At 40.4% G+C, this 23,421-nt stretch overlaps 1 protein-coding gene across 1 annotated transcript in view; it reads left to right on the top strand.

Moving 5' to 3' along the window:
* The window catches only part of DPP6 (dipeptidyl peptidase like 6), a gene marked incomplete at both ends in the record, with an annotated part of 418,985 nt that overhangs the window by 337,526 nt on the left and 58,038 nt on the right, over positions 1-23,421 (top strand). Inside the window, one exon of the mRNA XM_082328177.1 lies at positions 22,404-22,558. Within this exon, the coding sequence (XP_082184303.1) occupies positions 22,404-22,558 (155 nt within the window). The remainder of the gene's footprint in view (positions 1-22,403; positions 22,559-23,421) is intronic.

Genomic DNA, 23,421 nt, shown 5'->3' with positions numbered 1-23,421 from the left:
GAGAGCACAAATTGTGTTCCGTTACAGCAGTTTAAATCCAGACTAAGTCTTTTGATCTCTGCAGATTTAGTTGAGATGTGCAACTTCCCACAAAATTTAACCAGCTGCTGTGGTAGATTCTCTTCTCTTTGCCACTGTTATTTCACTACCACTGCTTTGTCAGGGATACAGTTACCTCTTCAGTTACCTTATGTGAGGAAAGAGATACCCAGTTTGCAACCAAATTAAATCCAATTTACTATTCTGCTACTGTTCTGCTTAAGCAAGAGTACCTGAATAAAAAACAAAAAAATGACAAATAACATCTGTAGAATAGTATCAGAGTATAAAAGTGGCACCTGGTAGGAATCTGAAAATAGATATTGTATCACTGAGTCAAACATTTAAAAAAAAAAAAAGGTATATTAAAAGTTGTATAACAGAGCTATTATGGTTTTCTGCTTGTACATGAGTTCTATTTCTCTGCACCAAATTCATTACAGTCGCCTTCAGTTAAATACTCTATTGGAGATCTGTGTCCCCATTTCTGATTATGCCGGTATTTTTAATAGCTAATTAGTATACTAGCACTTTAAATATTGCAGAATAGATTTTAACCTATGCCATGCTAGTCTGAAGTCTGGAATAACTCCACAGAAGCTAATCGTGGTGCTCTGGATCTGCACCAGGGTGCTGAATGTGAGGGTCTTGCTGTAATATTCATGCTTTATGTCCACTATCAGGGTTGCAAAGGAAATATCTTAAACTGACATTATTCCCAGAGAAAAGAGTGTGAATGTTAGACAGTATTTGCAAATTCACTCAGATTTGAAAGCAATGTTTGAGGGTTCCATAAAATCATATCTGTGTTTTGATATGATAAAACACAGAGAATACATTTAGGTGATCAGGTTCACTGCGGATAAAACAAAAATGCATCATTTCTGTGCGGGTAGAATTGAGCTTGAGGGCTGTGACACACATAAGAGTCTTCCAGGCTGTAGAATGTTGTAGAAGATTAAAAGAATTGCATTAATTTCTATGAAAACTATGTACATTAATATCAGGGGAAAATATATCTGTTAGGGCATGTTGCCCAGGGATACTGTAGGGATCTCTGTCCTGGAGCATTTTTAAGAGTGAATTAGATGGATTTTTGTCATAGGTTGTTGAGACAAACTTCAATCCTGTTTCAGTACAAGGAGGGGAGTAGAAGATTTCTTTGGACTTCTTCTAGACCTACAATTATATGGTTTTATGTATAATTTTGATGGCTTTTTCTGCCTTCTTTGTAGTTAGACATGTTGGCTCTGAGATTACAGTCACTGCAAGAGATTTTGGAATATCCTTTCAAAACTTACAGAATACCTGTTTTTATATACAATAGGGTAAATACACGCAAACTACTTGTACAAGATAGATATAGGGAATGGAGCTCTCTATCATGATAAATTTACATTTGCCTCATTATTCCCCTGAGAGAAATTGGTGGGTTTCTACTTCTGAGGGTGTCCATGAACTTTTTGTTGAAAAACATGTTTTAAAGAAAAAAAAAAAAACAGCAAACAATTAATAAACTAATTGAACATTTTTAAAGTGCTGCAATCAAGAAGTGGTTAAAAGGACAGAAAGAACAACCAAATTGAAAGATAGCCATAGAAAATTTATATTAGTGCCTAATTCCATCAATTTGGCCTGGAAAGTAAATTTCTGTATTTTTTTTCTTGACGCACTGGTTCTTCCTTGGTGAAGCCTTGCTTATGGAAATTCAGGGGCCAGTGCAAAAACTACAGGCTGTTTAAATAGCTATCCTCTTTGTCTCACTGCTCCTTGGCCTGAATAAAGAGTATCCGCCATAAGAAATAAAAAAAGCAACATAAATGTACTCTGTGCAAATTAGAACGAGTGACAGCTACATGAAAGGGATGAAAATTCTGCTGAGAGATGTGATTCCCACTAGAGAGTTAGCCTCTCCATTGTTGTATAATGGTAGGAAAATAAAAAGAATATCAGAAATAATAACAGAAGTCAGCTCATAATTTGTATATGTCGGCTCTCCTAATGAAAAAAAAAGACAAAAAACCAAACTGAAGTGCAGTTAAAAAACTACAACTACAAATCCTAATATCAGTTGGAAACAGTCAGAGGTCAGAGCGGGTCTTTGACTGGAAAAGCAGAGGAGGTAGTGACCTGTGCAACGCGAAGGGCGAATGACTGCCGAGGGCTGGCTGGGGACGAGAGGTGCCCCCGCAGAGCTGAAGTCCACTGTTTCCTCCAGCAGAACAGGCAGGAGGTTAAATCTTTGTATGTGAAAAGTGACCTTCAATATTCCTGTTTGTGCTGCGTGTGCTTGATGTTGCATGAGGAATGATAACCAACATGCTCAGGTCCTGGTACTAGGAAAACAACTCTTTTTTTTGCACCAGTGTTTCAAGCTGCCAGCTCTCCACTGGACAGTCTGGAGACCTTTAGTACATGAGGAGTATGGGTGTTACACTACAAGGTATTTTTCAAATTGGGGAAAAGAAGCCCAGTAGTGACTGCAATGTTGATACCAACCAGGACATGGAGGTGACTGTACCTGGATTTTGCTCTGGATCAAGAGAACTTTAGAACTGGGGCAGATCTTTAAAGCAATCAGATTGACATACCAGCAGTTTCTAAAAAATAAAGCATCCAAGGATTATATCACCCTCAACACTCAATTAGTTTATGTTGCTATAAGTAACTACCATATGGCATAGCTTCTGCACCAGCTGTTTTCCAGTCTTCAATGGGTACAGGTCTACAGGGGAAACTATGCCACAGAGTTAACAGTAATTAGAAAAGTGGAGGAAAATAGCATATTTTAAATGTGATCTTAAAACTTTCAGATGGGTAAGTAGTAAAATACAAGTGGCCAGGTATGCGTTGGCTGCTGCATGCCAGGCTGAGGATGCCAGCTGCCTGCAAACACCACGTGTCTGCAGCAGGGCAGGTTGCAGTGGTTACAGCTGCTCCTGGTCTGCAGTGGTGCAAAGCTGCCAGTGTGGGACAGCAGGAACTGAATCCAGGCGGATGACAGAAACCTTTAATCATGTCCTGGTATCCTGGGAGGTGGGCTGAGGACTGCAGGGACTGAGCAACACAGTAATTGGTGGGAGATGTTTTCCTTCAAACCCGTAGGAAACAACAGCAGGCGCTGCTCTGACCTGGCACCCTGCTTCTCTCTCCCTGCAGCCCTCGCCCACATTCACTGTGATTTCTTGGGGTCTGGAGTTGGGGTGATGCATCAAAAGCCAGGTTTCATTGTCCGAGGCAGAGCCAGACCATAGCTACCGCAACTGGGTAAGGCTGAGGAATAAACCAGTGTTTCTACATCTGCTCAGCTCTGCAGCCTCCAGCAAGAGCAGCAGCAACCACTTATGTTTTCCCCAGCCTCTTTGCCTGCTTTCTGCTCTTTCCTTTGCAAACTGGGTCTCCTACTTTGAGAAATATTTCCACGGCACAGTTAGGCCATGTAGAGCTGGATTCGATTCTGTTCTTCCCAGTGCTTTTCTTCTAAAGGGGTCACGGCAATTTCTGTGTTCGCATGTGTCATCTTGGTGTTGAATGATCACACTTTCAGCCAGCTTGTGCTACCAGCTTGACAAGCTATTGTTTGAGTACCAGAAAATTATGATTAGACTACCTTTTCTTCCCCCCCCCCCCCCCCCCCGGATAATGACTGAAAATTGTTGTGCCCTAATCCCCAACCATAAGAAGTTTTAAGACCATGAAAGTTCTTGTATGTCCCTCCGCACTGGAAAACTTTAGTTTACTGTTTTGAGTCACATCAAACAGCAGAGCAACACAAAATACTGCTAAGAGCTAAATACTGTGATTTATTTTAATTATTTAAAATTCTTCTTATTAACAAATTCCTTAATTGTGGATTTTGAAGGAATCTCTTTTCTCTTCTAAAGGATTTTTGGGATTTTAATGAGTGGAAGCATCATATAGTACCAAAGCAAGCTATCAAGTGCTCTGTGTTTTTATCCACAAAATTTCTTGTGATGTAACTAGGTCTCCTTAGATGGTTTTGGAACTGTAGTGGCGGTATGGATGTAAGCTACACCAAGAAAACATTCACTCTTTGTCTCACGTGGTACTAATTATACAGCAAAGAGCATCCACTGCAGTCTGTCAGGCAGAGTATTTGAATTCCAATCTATTAGCAGGAAAATATTTCCCATAATGCACACAAATGTGCCAGAAAAGTAGATGTAAAATTCACAATTACAATGTCCCTTAGTATGTAAAATACCTTGGTTTATATATTAGAACCAGAGCAAAATTATACAACTAAGCAGGAGTTGATACGTGTAACAAATGTACATGTTCCTTTAACTTCTCTGAGTTTTGCTTCAAGATTTTGTTTCTTTTTTGAGTGTTTCTACTGACTTATATAGTACTGTATTCTTGAATATAACCAATTAAGGCTTAAATCTGTGATGCCTGGGCTAGGGACTAGCAAATGATACCTTTCTACTGAGACCTGGTAATAGTTATCTTCCAGTCTGAGAAGTATTAACACTTCTTCAAAAATGCAGAAAAAAGGTTTACATCGTACTTTAGATCTAGACTATCTCTACATACTGATTTTAAAATGAAGTAGTAATAGATAGATTTTTTTTTTTCCATTTTCTCAGTAGCACAGTTGTTTAAAATGAAGACTGCAAGTTTACTTCTTAGTGTAGTTTACAAAGGTCTGATCTCTCATGGATCACCTTTGCTTACGCATCTGTAATTCCTTTTCAGGATTAATCTTTTACTGTTGGGGGGGGGTTATTATTATTATTGTTGTTGTTATGTACATATTCCTAATTTTTCTTTTTTGGTTTTCTTGTATTATTTTTAAGCTGGTTTTAAATCATTTGAGACTCTATTTTTTTTTTTTTTCCTCCAATTCCAGTACAGCAACAAAAGCAACATAGACTAAAGGAGAGTTACTGTCTTGGAGTGGAAGAGTTAATACAGAAGGGCATATGAATGTGTGTTGGCAAAAATGAATAATTCCAGTGTGGTCCTCAAAACTTCATTAGAGATCAGAGAAATATGCAATATTGCATTAGCTAAAAGAAAAACTCTTATATAACAGGGATTAATGTCCTTGGAAATGTTGCAGAGTTTATTTGAAAAATAAACCCAACAATACTCTATTAAATTTATAGAGGAAATGGAAAGCAGAAACTCAGAGGACTGTAATTGCCACCTACAAATATAATCATTAGAGTGAGTAAGAAGTAATGAAAGAGGAAATCAGAGGCAACTCACCTCCTTAGCAGGAAGGTGGAAGTTACATTGCCACCATGTGGTAAGACTGTGGAGAGCTAGGAGCAGCTAGCTTCACTGTCAAGAGTCACACAGAATAGGAGTGCTGCAAACAGTCAGAAATCTGCATGATTTGCTGGAAAAATATAGGATGCAGAAAGCATCCTGATTAGAAAGAAGCAAAGTGAGATGAAATTCCATTTTGCTTTTGATTAGTGTGTACTGTCGGATCTTTGGTGGTGTGTTTGTGGTTTTTTGGTTTTTTGGGGTTTTTTTTGAATTTTAATTCAAAACTCTGTTACATAAAATATTCGGTGGAAAAGAAAAGTGAGCAGAGTGCAGAAAAGAATAAAAAAAAGTTCTCTTTTTAAAATGAGGTCATTTATAAGCTTTTATGAGTACAAAAATCCATCATTCTGTTGCATATCTTCTTGAAATCGTCTCCAAAGTTTCTGCAGGAATTTCAATTTTTCTTAAATTCTTCTGATAATCCTGGGACACTTCCCAGTTCTATCACAGTTAGAAATAAGGGCCTTAACGTTTCACAAAGAACTTTTTAGAGCACGCTATATAGAAACAGAATTATTTTTCCAACAGGAAGTCTTCCAGTTCTGCCTACAGCAGGATTTGGGATTCATGAACGTGTGTCAGCTTGTTCTTTCCCCCACAACTTTAGATCATAATTCTTCGTGACATGACAACTGGTTGCTGTAGAAATTATTAGGATTCAAGAGCATGAATTCACAGCCTGAATCGGATGAGCTTTTCACAATCCCCTTTTTGATCAGATTAACGCTGGCTCCTGAGCTGACCTGCGGCCCAGGAGAGCCAGGCGCTCCCAGACCAGGGACTGCTGATGGCTTCGCTTTGGAGAGGTCTAACTGCTCCACTGCAAGGTCCCTTTCTCGTACTTCACTGTAGTGTGAACCCTTCTCTCATCTCCAATGTGTAAAACATCACTTGCATAGGGTTTTTCAGGTGTCAGTGTAACAAAGTGCTTAAACTTCATGCTAAATACAGCGGTCGCCTTTGTAAGAACAGCTTTCCTCCTTAGCACCCCCACACTTGTAGCTAAAATACAAGAATGAGATTAAATGAGCATCACAGATGACGCTCAGCTGTATCTCTTGGTACATGTCTAATTATGACCTTCACTGAGGCAATTATTCTGTCTTGATCTTAATGCCTTTTGCAACCATCAATTAATAAAACTTCACATAATGTCCTGGTAGAACAGGCATTATTACCATCTTTTTAGAAACGGGCAAACTGAGGCACAATTATTGACCTGGTTTTAGATGAGATGAGAGAAATTAGGACACAAAACTGAAGTGAGAGTCCCACCTTGTCCCCTAGACACCAAACAAAATGCAGAGCATTGCACGAAACCCCAGATCTAGCAGTTCTCAGCACATTCCTGGGATCACCTCCAGCACAGACCCGTGGCCAGTCCCCTTCAGATTTGGTCACAGGGCATGAGGGATGCACGACTGGAGAGATGTGTCTATGTGAGTCACTGTGCAGGAAGGCTGGGCTGGTCCCAAGTGATTTCAACAGGAGCAGGAGCCTTTCCAACCCATAGAGCACCCTACAAGCAGAAAGCAAACATCTGCTGTTAAAGCTGCCCCAGCTCTGCCAGGCTGTTACTTCTGTTCTGCATGGTGGAGGGGCTGATGGACTCTTACCTGACTTGCAAATCCCAGAAAACAGGAGCAAATGCCTTCAGTCCTTCCCTTTTTACACATATGACTCACAAGCATTTGCCTCCTACATTAGTTTTGCTTTTCCTCAAAGTTGAGTCATTGTCTTGTGTTTGATTTAACAACAATAGCAGGAAAAAAAAAAAAACAGCATCAGTTGCTACTGCGTAAGACTGGATCAAAAGCAATTCTTTAAAGAAGGCTTTCAAGATAGCTAGATTAAAGATTTGGGAAACTGGAAGAAATAGAACCGAAGAAAAACAGCTCCTAAAAGCAAAACATTATGTTTTCATGCTATTGTGCTTTTAAAATTGAAGGCAGCAGTCTGAAAACAGACATCAAAATAAATCTTACTTGATGCGAATTATCTGGAGATCATTGTATTTATTGCATTTGTTTTGATTTTCCAGTCTCTGCTTCAGACTGTAGGCACACAGAGATGACTTAACAGATTCAATATCTCATTTTTAAAATTAAACTTCACTTGATTATTGAACTGACCCATACTAACCCAGAGACTGTTATGTGTTATTCCGGAGTATCACCAGCAGGCTAGAAATCGTGAGAATAGGACAGGAGGCAAGAGCTGTGTCCCCAATAGCTTAAGGATTTCAGGTGCAATAACTGAGGCTGTGCTGCCCCTCGGAGGCACGGCCCAAAGTTGCAGCACATGAGGAGGGAAAGGATTAACTATGGTGCTTTAAAATTCTCTTGTTTTTTTCTCTCCCTCCTCTCTACCGATCTACCCCCAACACCCTGTGTGTCGCCTGAAGATCTATATGTGTGGAGGCTCTTGATAAGGGTCTAAAAGCCCTGTGATTTAGCACATCTTGCCCAGATTGTATCATGACTGATGATACCCTGGAGAAATCATTTTCCAGCCAAATGTAGGTATTTTAGAATCCTTTCTTGCTTCTTGGCTCTCTTCTCTAATATTTGGCATCTGGAACAACTGTAGAGGTATCATCAGCTATTGATGATAAAAATAAACTGGTGGGACAGGAGGGTCAGGAGAAGGCTCAGGGAGCTGATGTGGTTCTTGCCCAGCACTATGGAGCAGGGAGCACTTCGGGAATTTCCCTGCGGATTTCCCCATTTTAGCCAGGTCTATCAGCGAAGCTGCTGCTTTGGCTCACGGGTACCACTGATAAACACCAGACTGGGAGCAGCAGTGGGAGAAGTTGGCATCCTTCTGCTTGTACAGCTCAAGCGACAAACAAGACGGTCACTTCTGCCCACTCACGAACTCAAGGTTCTTCTAAAAACCCCTTTCTTGGGAATGCTGGACTCAGTTAAAATGTTACGTTGTTTGAGTAAGAACACCACAAGTCTGCGTATTGGGCATCTCTCGTTTAAGAGCCTACCTATGACTTTTGGGCATCTGATTTTGACCTTGCTAGTAAGAATTTGAACTGGATGCTGACCTGGCAAATAGCAACTGGGAAAGTCTGACATGCACTAGAAATGTTTCAGTGCTTTTGTGAGATTTAAAATTATGCAAGACAGAATAATAACCCCAAAAAGGAGAAAAGATAACTTTAACAGGGTTGTTCTGGCTCTGTTAGCAGAGAGCATGGGGTGCCAGATGAGAGGTGGGAGTAGTAAGACAGAAATGCAGGCGTAACAACAATTTTCTTCTAGTGTGAGCTGCCATTCGGAAGTGTTGCAGTACATGATCTACTCATTACCAAGGCCCAAGATTATCTTTAATGAGCAGGTCACACAGCACAATGCTGCTGAATGGTGCCTCAGCCTGATGGGAAGTTGCAGGAAGAGTGGAGAAGCCAAGAGGTATGCTTTCCTCCATCCCACTGGCTCTTCAAAAGGGCCACTGCGGAATCCAGTCCTGGCACAGCTCCTTTTCCTGGCAGAGGAGGAAAGCGGCAACATGATGGATGTCACCATGTTGCTGAAAGCCCAAGCACCATCTCTGACTAAGCATATTAAGGTTAAAACAGCCAACCTTTCTGTTCCCATCCCAGAACTGATGTTCTCCTGTATGAATTATTTGCTTGCAGCGTATAGAAATTACAAATGCAAGTCCACTGAGTGTTTGGTAGTAAACAACAGATCATTTGTCTTTGGTTCCAGCAAAACAACATTCCTGGGACATCCAGAGACTCTTCCTGACCAGCTCTGTCCCATGTTTGACCTGTTCTCCTCTAGGAGAAAGTATGCGTTTGAAAGCACAGCTGAGCTATGGTTTAGAGGAGAAACTAGCTCTTTGTCTTTAATGCAGCAGCTAAAATGTGCCTGAAGATCAAGAGTCACTTCTCCTGTCTGACTTTACCTTTTTTTAAGCTTGTAGTTTAGTTTAGTGGAAACTGTGCACTTTGCTGACCACTTGAAAAAGGAAAGAAAGCATAAAACAATTGCTTGACTGCAGTTTTCCTGGGTAAATGCCTGTTTTTGGTTTCAAGTCGAAAATAATGAATCATGTAGTGCATTCACAGGTATGAAAGGAATGGATTTGGCTCCTTTGAACATATAAGTCCTTAGTGGACAAGAATAACACTGTTATATTTTTTTACACTACATTGAAAAACAAGAACTGGATCCTTAGTTAGTATGTATCACTAGATACATTATTTATACCAGTTATGGATTTGGACTTAAAGCTGCGCTAAGCCAGCTCTCTGAGTACACAAGGCACAGAAAGATAATTTACAGGCAATTAGTCAACCAGGTGGTTGCATTTATAGCAGTATATCATAGTCCCTTTTTCAGTCAGGGAATGCAGATCTGCAAAACAGAAACCAGACATCCTGCTAGCACTTCTTAAAGAAATGCTCTTCACGCTGTAAAATAATAAAAATCTGTGTAATCATGATGTAACCATGTTTTGAGTATTTTCACATACTGGTGGAATCCTGCTAAGCCTGATGAAGATGAAACCTTACACCTAACGTGCCAGCAACATAATTGGGATTTATAGCCGCAGACTGGAGCACACAGTCTTCAGGGGTTGGAGGGAATGACAGAGAAGTATCACTCTGAAGAAGCCTGAAGAGTAAATCACAGCCTCCCTCTCTGATGAACGTTCCCACACACGGGTCTCTGTCCCCGCAGGAGCAGGGCACGGTACCCACCCCGGGGACCACGGCAGCCCTGTGTCATCGGTGGGAAGGGACGTTCGGCCAGCCCAGAGCTGCTGTGTTTTCCAGGGGGAAAGTTACCATGAAGAGATGAAAGGCATCCAAGGAAGCCTTAGAAAGAAAGGACAATATATATTAAAATTGGCATCTCTGAGTGTAACTCACATCTGAATACTCCAGGAATGACATGACTTAGAAAATGACTTTTTCTAGTGATAAACAATAAAAGGCAAGGAGTACAACTCAGCAATTCTGGTCCTACTCAGCAAGGATGATGGTATTTTCTTTGCAATTTGATAATGTTTGCCATCTGAACGTTTTGAGGCATTTCAAAACATACGTTTCATAGTTTGGTGGTGGGAAAGTACTTGCCAGCTGGGTACGTCCTATGGCCTGGCTGTGCCTAGTGCGGAGCAAACACCCCACAAAACCAGACCCAGTCCCCAGGCTGCTGCAGGGAATAATGAGGTATTGGTCAGCCGTGATCTCAACACAGCAGCTCTGCTAATGTCGTGGATGTCAAGGTAAAAATATACCGGCAGAAAAAGGAGCCGCTATAATGAGTCTTTTTTATGTGGGAATTGTCCTCGATACTAAATAGGAAGTGTTTAAGGGTAGAGCAGGCTATGAAGGCCTTGGAAATGAAGATTAGTCTATGTTAGATATTGTGAGCTGCTAGGTAGATAAAAATGGAGCCATCTTCATCCTGCCAATAAATGCAACAGATAAAGAGGAGAAAGGGGAAGGGCATGTTTTTCCAAAGCCACCCTTAATCAGCACAAGACAGCAGACAAAATTATCTTTGGTAGATGGGGATTTGTGGGGTATGGGTTACATTTATTAGCTGGTAGGTTATAAGCTTTATTATAATTTCCGGTATTTGCCTGCTACATCCTAAGGAACAATACGAGCTGGATCTAGTCTGTGTCATTTATAACTCTGTGCATGTCATTTATATGGTAATGGGGGAGTTTCCCCTCATCCCCAGTGATTTCTGCAAAATTTTACATGCTGGTTCTCAGTGTATTTGGCTTACTCCAGTGTAAATTAAAATGCACACTCATGATCTTTGAACAAAGCGGGCAAGGATAATTAGTAATTTGATACTGTTCTGTACAACACAATTCAAAGTAATACTTATAATTTGCAGTTAATTAATCAGGGTTTTTTCCCTTAAAATTCTTAATTGCCTTTCTATGATGTTCATTTTTAATAAGTTTTTTCCTACCAGTTTTAGATCCAATTATGCAGACAATTTCTATTTGCTGTTACTGCATGGCTTTGTGTATATGTTTGTATGTACATTTGTCTATGTATTTTGGTATATTTTTTCCAGAAATTTTATGTGTTGGTTTATTGGTTGGGGTTTTTGTCAGCTGAAATTAGAAAGTTGAAAATAGTGGAATCAGTGTACAACTATGAGAAACAAGACACATCAGGGAATAGAAAACTCAAATCAATACATCAAAATAAAAAAAAAAAATCTAAACCTCTGGAATTCCATTGCTGGTATGAATAGTTAACCTCATCTGGTATTTAATTCACTATCCAATTAAAACTCTCATTAGAAGGCTCTAATTGTTGTAGCTTTAAAGTAAAACCAGCAGTCATTAGAGACACAAACTTCAGACTCTCCAAGGAAATTAAAATGGTCATAAATTCAAAAATAAAAATGTTAGTAGATATAGACATACATGGAGGTAGTGCCTGTGATGAGAAATGCGTCATGGACCAGACGTTTGCTGGGCAAGGCACTGAGTACTCACCCTGCCAGTGCCCTTTCAGGGCCCTTGAGGGCCTTCATACCATTTGTGCTCTGCAAACGTGCAGGGAAACACTCACAGCTTCTTTCTTTCCACCTCTTCCACCTCACCAGAAGAGAAGGTGTTTCCCTAATTTTTCTGTCCTTGTCTGGGCACGTGCTTATTGCCTTAATATAAAGGGCTTTCAAGTGGTTGTTGCAGAAATGTTCTTCACTGCAAACTGATGTACGCTTTGCCAGCCATTCTGCATACACAAAACGTTGGGGTTTATTTACTGTCTCACTTATTTATGGGAGTTTCTGGGCTGTGGATGTCAATCAGAGTTACAGAGACTTGGTGCCCTTGCCCTAGGTGCAGAGTACTGTGCGGCTTTCCCTCTTGTCGTAGTGCAGCTGGAGACATCACCTGTACGCAAAGCATCTGTAACTGTCTTCTGGGCATTAGCGGGGTTTAGCCTGAAGTCTGCAGCTCCCTGGAGAGAAGTGGGGTAATTCCAAGTGGTCCAAGGAAGGTGACTATGCAAGCTTTTGTCAGTAGATTTAGAATTACTACGCAGGAGTCCATAGCTCAAAAATATTGAAAAAAAAAGTATTTCCTAGTAGTAGAGATAAAAGAGATTTTGGTGGGTGGATATTATCATGCAGGTATGTTTGCCTTTTCTGTGTGCTTACTGGAGTTCATAGTAGAGGTCCTTCAAGACTTGTACCTAGGAAGAACAGAATTTCTGTTCAGCATGCAAGTGCCACCACTCTGATAAACAGTCAAACCACACTGGTCCATCAGTGGCATAACCTTATTATATGCCATTACCTTATTATATGACATTACCTTTATTAATAATAAATGTTTCTGTTATTTAATAAGAGTGTTTTTCTGAAATATTGCTATAAGCTAATTTGGATTCTGTTTTTATCCTGCTCTCTTTTTTATTATTCCTGGGTAACTCTATTGATCTCAGTAGTTCCTCTGATTATTCAGGACTGTAAACTCAGATTCATCCTCTGAGTCATTATTGAGCTAAATCTCTCAGTTAGCCAGATCCTGAATCACTGTTCGGGTTGAAACCTCTGGGAATATTGCCATACTAAGGCAATATAAACTCTGAGTGGATTTTTAATGGCTGTTCCATGACTGCAGCAGTTTAAACCGGGTAAGAAATTTGGAGCTAAGCTAAATTCAGTTGCTGTGCTACAGTTCTCATTTTATAAAGCAGGGCCATATTTTGCAATATTAACTGACATTTATTAGCACTCGTGCTAGGTGACTAGCAGGTGCTGCTCAGGGTGAATAAATAATGCAAGTAATTCACATGAAAGACAGCTTGCGCAAGTGCTGATAGAAGTCCATGGGGTTGAAGAATCAAGTTCTTTAATAGCAATGTCAGGCTGTTCAGTCTTCTTATCTCTCATATTTCTTTATGAAACATTAAAAGAGATTGCTTTCGGGCACTTGTGTTCTTGAACTATTGCAATCGTCTAATGAATTTTTGATAGTCAAATTCAGAGGGTTTGTGATCACTAACTTTCTTGATACGTCTGTAGCTATTGAAAGGGATCCCCTGTGTCAAGGTTGGCTGTCCATCTTCCTGCTATCACAAAACCCACAGATTAGTTGGGAAGAACCTGTAACTTTTAATTTAAAGGAAAGGTGAAGTGGAAGCTACTTGAGCAGGTTTGAACAGAGTAATATTCAGCATATAATGAAAGCCTTGATTTGTCTCACTGCATTGCACAGATAAGCAAATTGTATTTCCAGCCATAGCAACCTGTTAAGTGACAGGGGGGACAAAAAGAAATAAAAAAAAGAATTTGACTATAAGGAGCCCTACTGCATCCAGTCAATTGGGCAACATGAATTCTGTCTTGTCTAGGTCCTTAGCAATTGAAAAGGTACGATACAACCTTGCAATGAGCATTCACTCACAACAATGAGCTGCCGTGCAAATTATTCAGAAGATTTTCGCCAGCAAAAGTTTCTACAGATTTAGTGTCTCTAGCTAACAGGCTTTTATGGAGAGCTGACAACAGGCTGTGGGTTTATGTTTATTCCAGGTGATGGAAAAATACATTCTTATTATGCATTAGAGCGATACAGCAGTGTGCCACTGCAGACAGGTTTTCTAGATGCATTTGCTCTTTGTAGTGAGAGTTAGAAACAGGAATATCTGATGATATGATCTCTAAGTAATATTTCTACTTGCATAATTCAGTCCCTATTTTCATTATTACATCTGGACATCCTGACACATCACAGACTTCCCTGTGTTGATGAAATGTCTGTGTGTTGGTCTAGCCAGGATGGTCCAAGAGGTTTTTACTGTGGCTGCGACTGCTGCACACCATGAAAAGAGAAAACCTGCTAATTGTTAGGAGCTATTGTGAGTATTAATCATTAATGATTTTGAAAGCAAACAGCTAAGGCTTGCTAAGGATGGTGCACAGGGGAGAAAAAGCCAGAAGCACAGAGAAGGGAAACTTCTGAAAAGAGCAGAAGGAGGATGTGAAGGCAACTCAGCATTGTTCTGCCGTGTTTGTCCAAAGAAGTGTATAACTTCCTTTATGTTTTGCAGCGCTTACTGCAAAACAGGCTCCAAAATACTGGTATGCTCTCAGGATAATATGGCATTGTATATGGCACGTGGTAACCCTGCCTGCCTGCCTGCCTGCTGTGGTTGCTCTGGAGGGGGTGCCAGACCTCCTGGGCAGCTGCTTACTGCTCCTGGTGAAGACGCAGGGTCCATGTGAGATCTGAGGGACAGCCCCTCTCCGTGGCATTTTGCACCTCAGTTGGGTGAGGGTGTACATGGGTGAGTACAGCTGAGTGTGCTCAGTGTGTCAGAACGTGAAGATGGACTGGAGGAGCCCCTGGCCCCACAGGCCAGTTCTGAATAGCTGAATTCTTCTCTTATTTCTGAGAATCCACCTGTACATCTCAGATGACATCACACACTCATGTGCCTCTATTTTATTTCATGGGTTTTTTTCAACAAATCCATTCGTATGAACGAGGGAGATTTTAAACATCTGTGATTTCTTAGTTATTACAGCCTGAGCCTGGCCTCCTGCATGTGTTCTGGCAGGAGCTGCAGAGGTGTACCTGAGGACAGGATCAGGCCTGTAGTCAATACAACCAGTATTTTGAAGCCCCCAAGCACTCAGATAGCAAAGAAGGTCTGGCAGCTACTTGTCAATAACCTTGTAAACAGCACCGCAATGCCCTGACTCATATAAAAACTACAGGACCTTTTAGTGTTGGAAAGAATCAATAGACCACGAAAAAAAAAAATCACAAGCATTAAACCAGCAGTTTTGATGTGGGCAAGATGAATAGCCTCAGAAAGTCTCTTCTATCTATGAGCAGCTTGATGCTATCCTAACACGATCTCAATCTGCTCCTTGGGAAGAGGTGTCCTAAAGATTGTCCTCAGAGAAACAATGGTGGGTATTTCTGGTAGTTGGGACTATGGATAAGGAGCTCAGGTTGGAGTGGTCAGGATTGGGCCAGGCTGGCTGGCAGAGCTACCTCTGATGTGCGCACCCTGGCTCTGCTGGATGCTGTTTGCTCTTCGTCCCTGTGTCGTTCCCTCAGGGGTCCTTGCCAGGTATCAGAGAGCATCCAAAGGTGATGTCTTCTTCTGGAGCATGGCAGCTTGTGGTTTTGTTACACAGAGCCACTTTCATCTTGCAGAAGCAAAGGTGGACCACAGGCCATTTGCCTTCAGATTTCGTGGTGTTTCCCTGTTTGCCGAGCTTGGTCTTGGCTCAGGCCACGCAGCAACTCTTGAGAGATGTGGAGGTAAGAAAGACATGACCTTGTTGACCATGCAGAACACATGAAGAGTCCTATGGGGTTGTCCTCAGCACCCAACGTGAACCACCCTGCTGAAATGACCTTCTCTCCAGGCCCGCAGCATCTGGGCACAGGGAGGCAGAAAGCACTGACCAAACCCTCACCTGCTGTCTCAACACAATATCCTGCAGGAGCAAGGGGCTGCAAGGCTGAGCAAGCAGAAAACAACATGTGTTCGAGCAATTAAATTGCATGATTAAGGGGCAACTAATGACACTTGCAGCCCACACCTTCCCTGTGCTTGAGGAGGTGCAAATCTCCTGGCTGGGCTCCTTTCCCCGAGATGATGGGCTGCCACCTTCTCGCAGCTGCTGAACACATGGGAGCTCCTTGCCTGTGTCTGTTCAGCTCCACGGCTGCATAATGTTGCTGCCATCAGGTGGTGAGCTTTTTGGATCAAGGATTTGATGTTTAAAACGTGCTCTCTAAAGCCTGTCCTAAAAAATGCCATGAAAGCAAGTAATATTTTATTCTTCCTAAGCTTGTTGCCTGTCAGTGGCAGAGGAAGCTGTGTGTTTCGAGTAGGAATAAAGGGTCACTGGGGTGAGCATTGCAGCTCAGGTTTTCTTAAGTATCTCTTGGATGATGGTATGAACACCTTGAGAACAGTGGTTGTCTGCATAAAAGGACTGTGGGATCGGGCTGAGCCTGGAGTTTGGCCTTAGCCAAAAATATTTTTTTTTTTCTACAAAAGATTGTTGAATTGTTTACTGGCCCTGCAAAATGACTTTTTTTTATCACCTGACTCAATTAGACAACTGTGAAAGAGGATTAATTGCACTGAAATCAATAGTGCTGCAGGGCTATTGCTGACATCAGCCTAAAATAATGTCAACAGAGGAAAATGTAGATTTGCTATAGTAATATAAAACAGTTTTACAGTATTTGCATACACATAACTACTTTTACACCCATTTTATACCTATTACAATGACTTAATGGAAGTCGGTGGATATCTACACTACAGGAACTGAGAGAAAAATTTGTTTGCGTATCTATGAAAGATGGCAGGGTGGTCTTCTAAAGCCATCCCTGAAAGACATGTCAGTGAAGGCCAATACAAACAATGTGTTTTCCCTAACTGTGTAAAAATACTTGCTTTCAAACTATACAATAATAATCGATTTTGATGTGTGGTTGGTGGTTCGAGATGATCTAGTAATTGATTTTAAAACAGATGGCAGCTGTCAAATAAGCATTTGTATTTATTTGATGTTTCTATGAGAACCCTTGGGGTTTCGCTATCTCAGAAGTCTTTGTTTTCTCTTTTCCTAGACCCCCTTTCTGTTCTCTGATCTCCCTTCCTCTTATGTTCTTTTGATGCTTCCTACTGACAAATTCTTTTGAGGTTTCTTTCCTAATGTAAGCCATGGCCTTTATGTCAGGCTTTAATTTCATTTTGTTTAAAATTCCTTTTTATTAACAGTTTTAATAAAACAGGAAAATGTCTTCAGCACACCAAATACTTAATGATCTGAGCATCATCTACAATACATCATACAAACAAAACCATTGATTACGCTTCCTGGAATTGCTGAACTTTACCACCTCAGCAATGAATAACACAGAAAAGGAAGCTCCCTCTGTCAGACAAAATCTTGCATAAGTCTTTGTGTAAAAATTAAAATATTCTGAAATTAATAGGTCTATTGACAGAAAACTAGATATGTTTGTGTGTGTGCGTGTATGTGCATGTATCTGTATCTACTCAGAGGAAAATCAAACTATTTTCTGTCTTTGTCTTCTGTGGGCACAACATTAATAATATTATTTTGATTTCCTACTGAAGAAGAAAATGCAACATCTGGAACAAGAAGAGAATATTAATTATATAAAAGAAATATTGATTTATTTAATAGGTAGAACCTCCTAAGTGCCTCTACCCATTACACCCTTCTTTTGACCTCTTGAGATGCAGAAAGCCTCTACTTTTCTAGATGCAGTTAAAAAAACCTTTCTGCTCAGTCTCCAAGGACACATCCTCAGCTGTTACAAATGAAAGTTACTTTTTTGAAGTTAATTACACTGCAGTTGTTAACTGCAGCTCATCTGTATAACATGAGGGGCTTCACCAAGGTGGACACACCATTCAGGTCTCCAGATCTCTTGTTTAACTGCAGTAGGGATCTGTGAGTCATTTTTTCTTGGAAAAGGTTAGTTTCTTTGCATTCACTGTAATATTTTTCCTGGGCCTTCTTATTAAAAGGTATTAGCAGTTAAAGATTGAAAAGCTCTTGGGACCAGTCTTTCACTGACTTGCTCACTCCTGTAGAAGGGCTTTATGTGCCACCACCAATGGGGCTGTGTTGGTATGATTACCACTGCGCTCCCAGTGAGGGGTGGCAACGTGGATATGTGGGCACAGGCACATCTGGAGGATGGCCGTGGAGTGATGGGATCCTGCCTTGCACAGAGCAGAAGCACATGGGCGGCCAAAGTGGCTGATCAGGGTAGTGTCTCCAACTGTTTTCACTGTACATGGGAACTGGGGTATCGCTGCTTGTAATATGCATAGCCTCGGTGAGTAAATTATACAGCTAATACAGCTATATGCCTCTGTTGACTGTGACGACAGAAAAGCAAATATATTTTTTCACTTGAAAATTATTTCTTTATTCGTTTTTCTCAGTTTTCCCTCCTGACATCATATTCATTCTTTTTTCTTTTTTTGGAAGTGATAGAAAGGGGTTGCAATGGTACCAGTCAGAGGATTGGTCTGTCAAAGCATCCTTATCTTCTTGTGCATGTCTCTGCTTCTGTTAACTCACAGCTGAAAATGGTAAGTTATTTGTAGTGACTTCAAAAATTGGAAGCGACCTCTAAGCTACCAATGGATTTCCCAGTCAGTCATTGGTGAAGGCTTCATCCTTTCCCTAAGGGCAAGCCAGAACTTTGCCACCTTCAGCAGAAAGGCATGATTCACCAATATGACTCAGGATGGACAAAGGCTGCAGAGCTAGTTAGAATTTTAGAAATGCATGAAGAAATTCCCATGACCATGGCATTTACATGTACTTATCAACAAAGAGGAGCTCTGCCAATCTGGAACTCTGCACAAGCCTGGGAATTGGATTTGTCATAGAAATGTCTGTAGAAATACCACAATGGCAGGTTATGGTTCACAACATTAAAACCATCTGTGTGGACTTCCGAATGTGGTCCATATGACAGGTTTTATCCAGAATCCGGTGGTTGCCACTGAGGTAGCTGAAGATAAAGCCCTGATGCTTTTCCCTGCATTGAGTCTATAAGGAAAGGCAGAGGTCTGGACACACTTCAGTGGGACTGTTCAGTGCTTAGACAGAGGTAGACATGAAAATTAAAAGTGTTTGATTTCTATAGCCAAACCTCTGCTAAAGGTGCTATACAAGTGTCAAAAGGAATAGCAAAATCCACTTGTGAAGATTCTTACCAGATTGGGGTGGATATTGTCCATGGAGGAAGGGGCCAGATCATTTTTTAAAATCCCTTCCAGCCCTATGATTCCTTGAGAAGTTTGTTACCTAAAGTAAGATACAAGTCCCCATTTCATTGTTCTTGCAAGAACTGCTGGCATTAACTCAAAGTTTGAAACAAGCAGATGCTTCCTTTCCTTTTATACCCATGCTGGGCTAGTTTTGGATAACACACCTAGTAGAAATGTCCATCCAATCTCTGATCCACTGTGCAGTCCATCCAGGGATTGCCCTTATGGTATCACAGCCAAATGCTACATCCAAACCCAAATTCATCATATCTCGTTACTCGGCAGCTGAGAACAACAGCAAGGGACTTCTTCCTGACGGTGAGCACGAAAGCATCTATCAGGAAATGCGTTCTTCTGAAGAGATGGCATTCTTGCTGAGGGCAGCCTGATTCTTTCTGGATACTATCCAGGTCTTGATACCGAAGACTACCACCTACATAATGCACTGAATGCAGCAACCTTTAATTCAGCTCAGGGAACATTCCTGTCATCACACCTCTGTTATTGCCTCCAGTTTCTTTTCTCATCCAGTGATATTAAAGTCTCTAAAATGGATATATATCCAGTTGTCACTGGATATACTCCAACCTAGGACTTCAAATGCTCCTCCTGAGGGTCTGGTAACTTAGAAGACTCTTTGTTTCACACAGCTTTGAAATGATCATTCAATTGAGTCTTATTCAGCTAGAAGAGAGCAAAGCTGTGGAGAAAGAAGCAGCACAGAGCCACCAGCAACTGACTGTGAGGAATCTCTGCAGCTCGCTCACAGCATCCCTGCATCAAGTAGCACCCAGCGATTGCAAGCTTTGAGGAAGAGAGCAAAAGTTTTGATCAATTATCACTTTATACTCTTAGCTAGGAGGTCATGAGGTATATGTGGAGGGGGACTTTGGTGTTTAAGGAGAACCTGATTTCTTACATATGTGAAGTGGGTTCTGAACTGACTTTAGAAAGACCCAGGAGTATTGAATGCAACTGATTTTCTGAGCATGTGGTAAATGCAAGTGCAAAGAATAAAGTGTCCCCAAGAACAAATTGTCTGCAAATTGCATTTTATTTTCAGCTGAAACTTTCTGGTATTAATTCATTTTATATTTCATAAGAATGTTCTCTACTTTGCTGAAACTAACCGATCTCTCTAATAATCTCTCTAATAATAATCTCTCTAATATTAAAGCAAGGTCCTGGCTTTGTTTCAAGACAAAGGTTTGCACAATTAAATCTCATTAACAGAGGACCACAAAACGTGCACTAAAACCTTTCTTGGCATGTGACCTTCAACAAAAGTGCTTCATTAAGTCTGAGATCCTGGAGAAAATGTTTGCTGATTATAGTAATTCCTAATTAATGTTAAAATGTCAAGGATTCATCTGCCATCCATTTTTACTCCTTTTCCTTTGTGTTTTTAATTATCTCTCTAATGAGCAACCAATATAAAAGTCAAAAGCAGCATCTTTTAAATGTACACACAACAGGTGGGACAACGCAGCAAAGCAAATTTGCCAGACGTGCTTTCCCATGTAATATTTGCAACTTCCTAGACATCTTTACGAAACCTCTCTTAGATGTTGCCATTAAGTATTGATTAATTAATGTGTTATTTGTAGAAGGCATAACTATCGATGGTGATTTTCCCTTGCACCCTTTCTAAAGTTGCCTTGAGTTTTATCTCAAGCCATATGTAAGTCTGGATTAACAAAGGTGTTCATTTACTCTATGATGAATATAATTGTCTGTCTATTCTCCAAGGATCACTCATCCAAGATTTTTTAAAAAGAAATAAAACAGTCTTTGGTGAGTTTCTGCCCTTCAGACCAGAGCAACATTCTGGTTGGATCGAGGGGTCATCACAGGGTGGTACACAAACATGGTAGGTCTGAACTCTGAAAATCCTTGTTTGTTTTTGCAATGACCAGTGATAACAGCAGATGTTGGAGCTGCTTGGACTTGTGGAGCAGGACTTCAGTGATGAAGGCTTAGAAACACTCTGCAGCCTCTTTAATTCTTCTTCTCACATTAAAGTAATGAGACCTGTCTTCCTGCCCATCAATCTGTACAGCATATGCAAGTCCTTCTGCTATGGTTTAAATAGGAATGACTCATATGATATTAAGCCTCTTAATGAAAATGGATTACATTATTGCCTTTTGCAAAATGGGAGGTTTAAAAAGCCAGGTTAGTGTCTTCCAAATGTCAGTAACTGGAGACAGTTTGGAGAAGGAGTGAATTTTATAGCTTTTCTGGATATCTATAGGCTGAAGCCGTCTTTGCAATGAAGGATAGTAAATGATAAGAAAAAGTATTAGAAATTAGAAGTTCTTTGAATTTGCGTTTAATGAGAATTAGGTTCTGCTAGCTTTCAAAATAATTTCTTATGATGGCAAACTTGTTTTCTCCTTACATACTTGAACTCTGACATGTTTTTATTGGCATCTTTCTGAGTACGTTTTCAATAGCAACTACATTATTCAAATCAACAACAAATCTGTAATGCCAAAATTCAGTGGTAAATAGGATCAGGCTCTGACCCTGGCTATGTATTGAAAATTGCTTTGCAAAAGTGGTTTAAAAAATGAAATAGGGATAAAAGTCAAGACGGTATCCAAGCCAGAGACTCTAAAGCCTGGTATCTTGTAAAGTGTTAAAAAGTTCCAGCTTTGCATAACCTACAGAAAATTGCTATTTTTGTTTATTCCCAACTGGCAACGGAGCTTAGGAAGATTTAAATTGTAGTTGAAGCACGTGTATCTGAGTATAAATACTGTTTGAATCCATTGATATGTGACTGGTACAACTTTGTGAACTCTTTATGGAGCAGAAGTAAATCTCAGTCATTGCAGTTCTCTGCTAGCCCCGAGGAAGCCTCGGTTATGTTACCATCAGGCAGGTAGGAACCCAAGCCTTGCCAAGACGTACACGTACATATGTTCACATATCCATGTACAGGACACATAGTAGAGTAGCAGGGCCTTTTTTGCTGTCATGAATATGTGTACTAATATGAATAATTTGATGTTTCTTGAGCAAGATAATTATGCTTAATAACCTATATATTCAGAGTAATTGTTATCAGTTGTGTTCATTTGTGTATATGGCATAATTTAATGAGTATTTTTAATTGATATTCCTGTGGCATCTTCCCTGTGCTGTGATTAGACTGGGATTTTCATATCTACGCTGTTTCATTTATTGCTAACTAGTAATTTACGTCTAATAGCCTTTTTTTCTGTTCTTGCCTTTTTTTTTTTTTTTTAATTAGAGGAGATCTTGAAGACTCATATTGCTCATTGGTGGTCTCCTGATGGCACCAGGTTAGCATATGCAACAATTAATGCCTCCAGAGTCCCCACCATGGAGATCCCGGTATACACTGGCAGCCTTTACCCTACTGTTAAAACATATCATTATCCAAAGGTAAGGGAAAATAAAACAAACAGTCCTGTTGTTCTATCAAAAAAAAAAAAAAATTTCCAGTAGGCTCAGAGAGGAGGCCTTATAATAGTGAACATTCACAAGCAATGAAAATAAACAGCTCTAAGGGAATATTAGCTGTTCCCCAGTGAATGTGACCTTCATTACCCTTTAGTTGCATTTGTAAAACTGCAGTTTTCTGATTCGAGTATTAGTCATTCTAAATATAATGAAACTAAAGTTTAAAAATTCTTGCCTTGTACCCACACAAAAGCAATTGTGCTTCCATGCTAGATAGGTGTCTGAGAGTTTGGAAGCCATTACTACGTTTAGATACATTTCCTTTTATATAGAAGGAAAACATAGTATTTGGGCTTCCTTAGAATATCCAGGATGGCCTAATGTCAGAGGAGATAGCCTGGTTTTGGAGACATGTTGTGCCTGAGCATTACAAAGAACACAGTGAAAGACAGAAAAGACTTAAAAGCCAATTCCTCCTTGATTGCAGAGACCTGCACAGCAGTCCTGCAGCAGGTACGCAGCACCAGCGCAGCTCGCTACCAGTATCGATATACTGCTGCTGTTACTGCTGTAATTGTCTACTATAAGACAGTGCAGCAGTGTCCTGTGCTGCAGTCATTTCTTCTGGGTGTCTCACGTTATACACTGATTACCTAAGACCTCACATGTTGGTCCAAATTGAACCATAATTTAACAGGAGAGATATCCACATATATGTAGGTTTTGTGGCAGGTAACACTATACTATATCTACCACCATCCTGTTAGACAACCTTTTATCAAAAGATACATAAAATAGCAATATTTCTAGTCGCCATGAAAAGTAGCATTTTTTACCAAGGCTAG

Source organism: Platalea leucorodia (assembly GCF_965183815.1).
Source record: "Platalea leucorodia genome assembly, chromosome: 1".
Classification (NCBI taxonomy): domain Eukaryota; kingdom Metazoa; phylum Chordata; class Aves; order Pelecaniformes; family Threskiornithidae; genus Platalea; species Platalea leucorodia.
The sequence above is the reverse complement of the archived record's forward strand: the minus strand, read 5'-3'. Positions and strand labels throughout refer to the sequence as shown.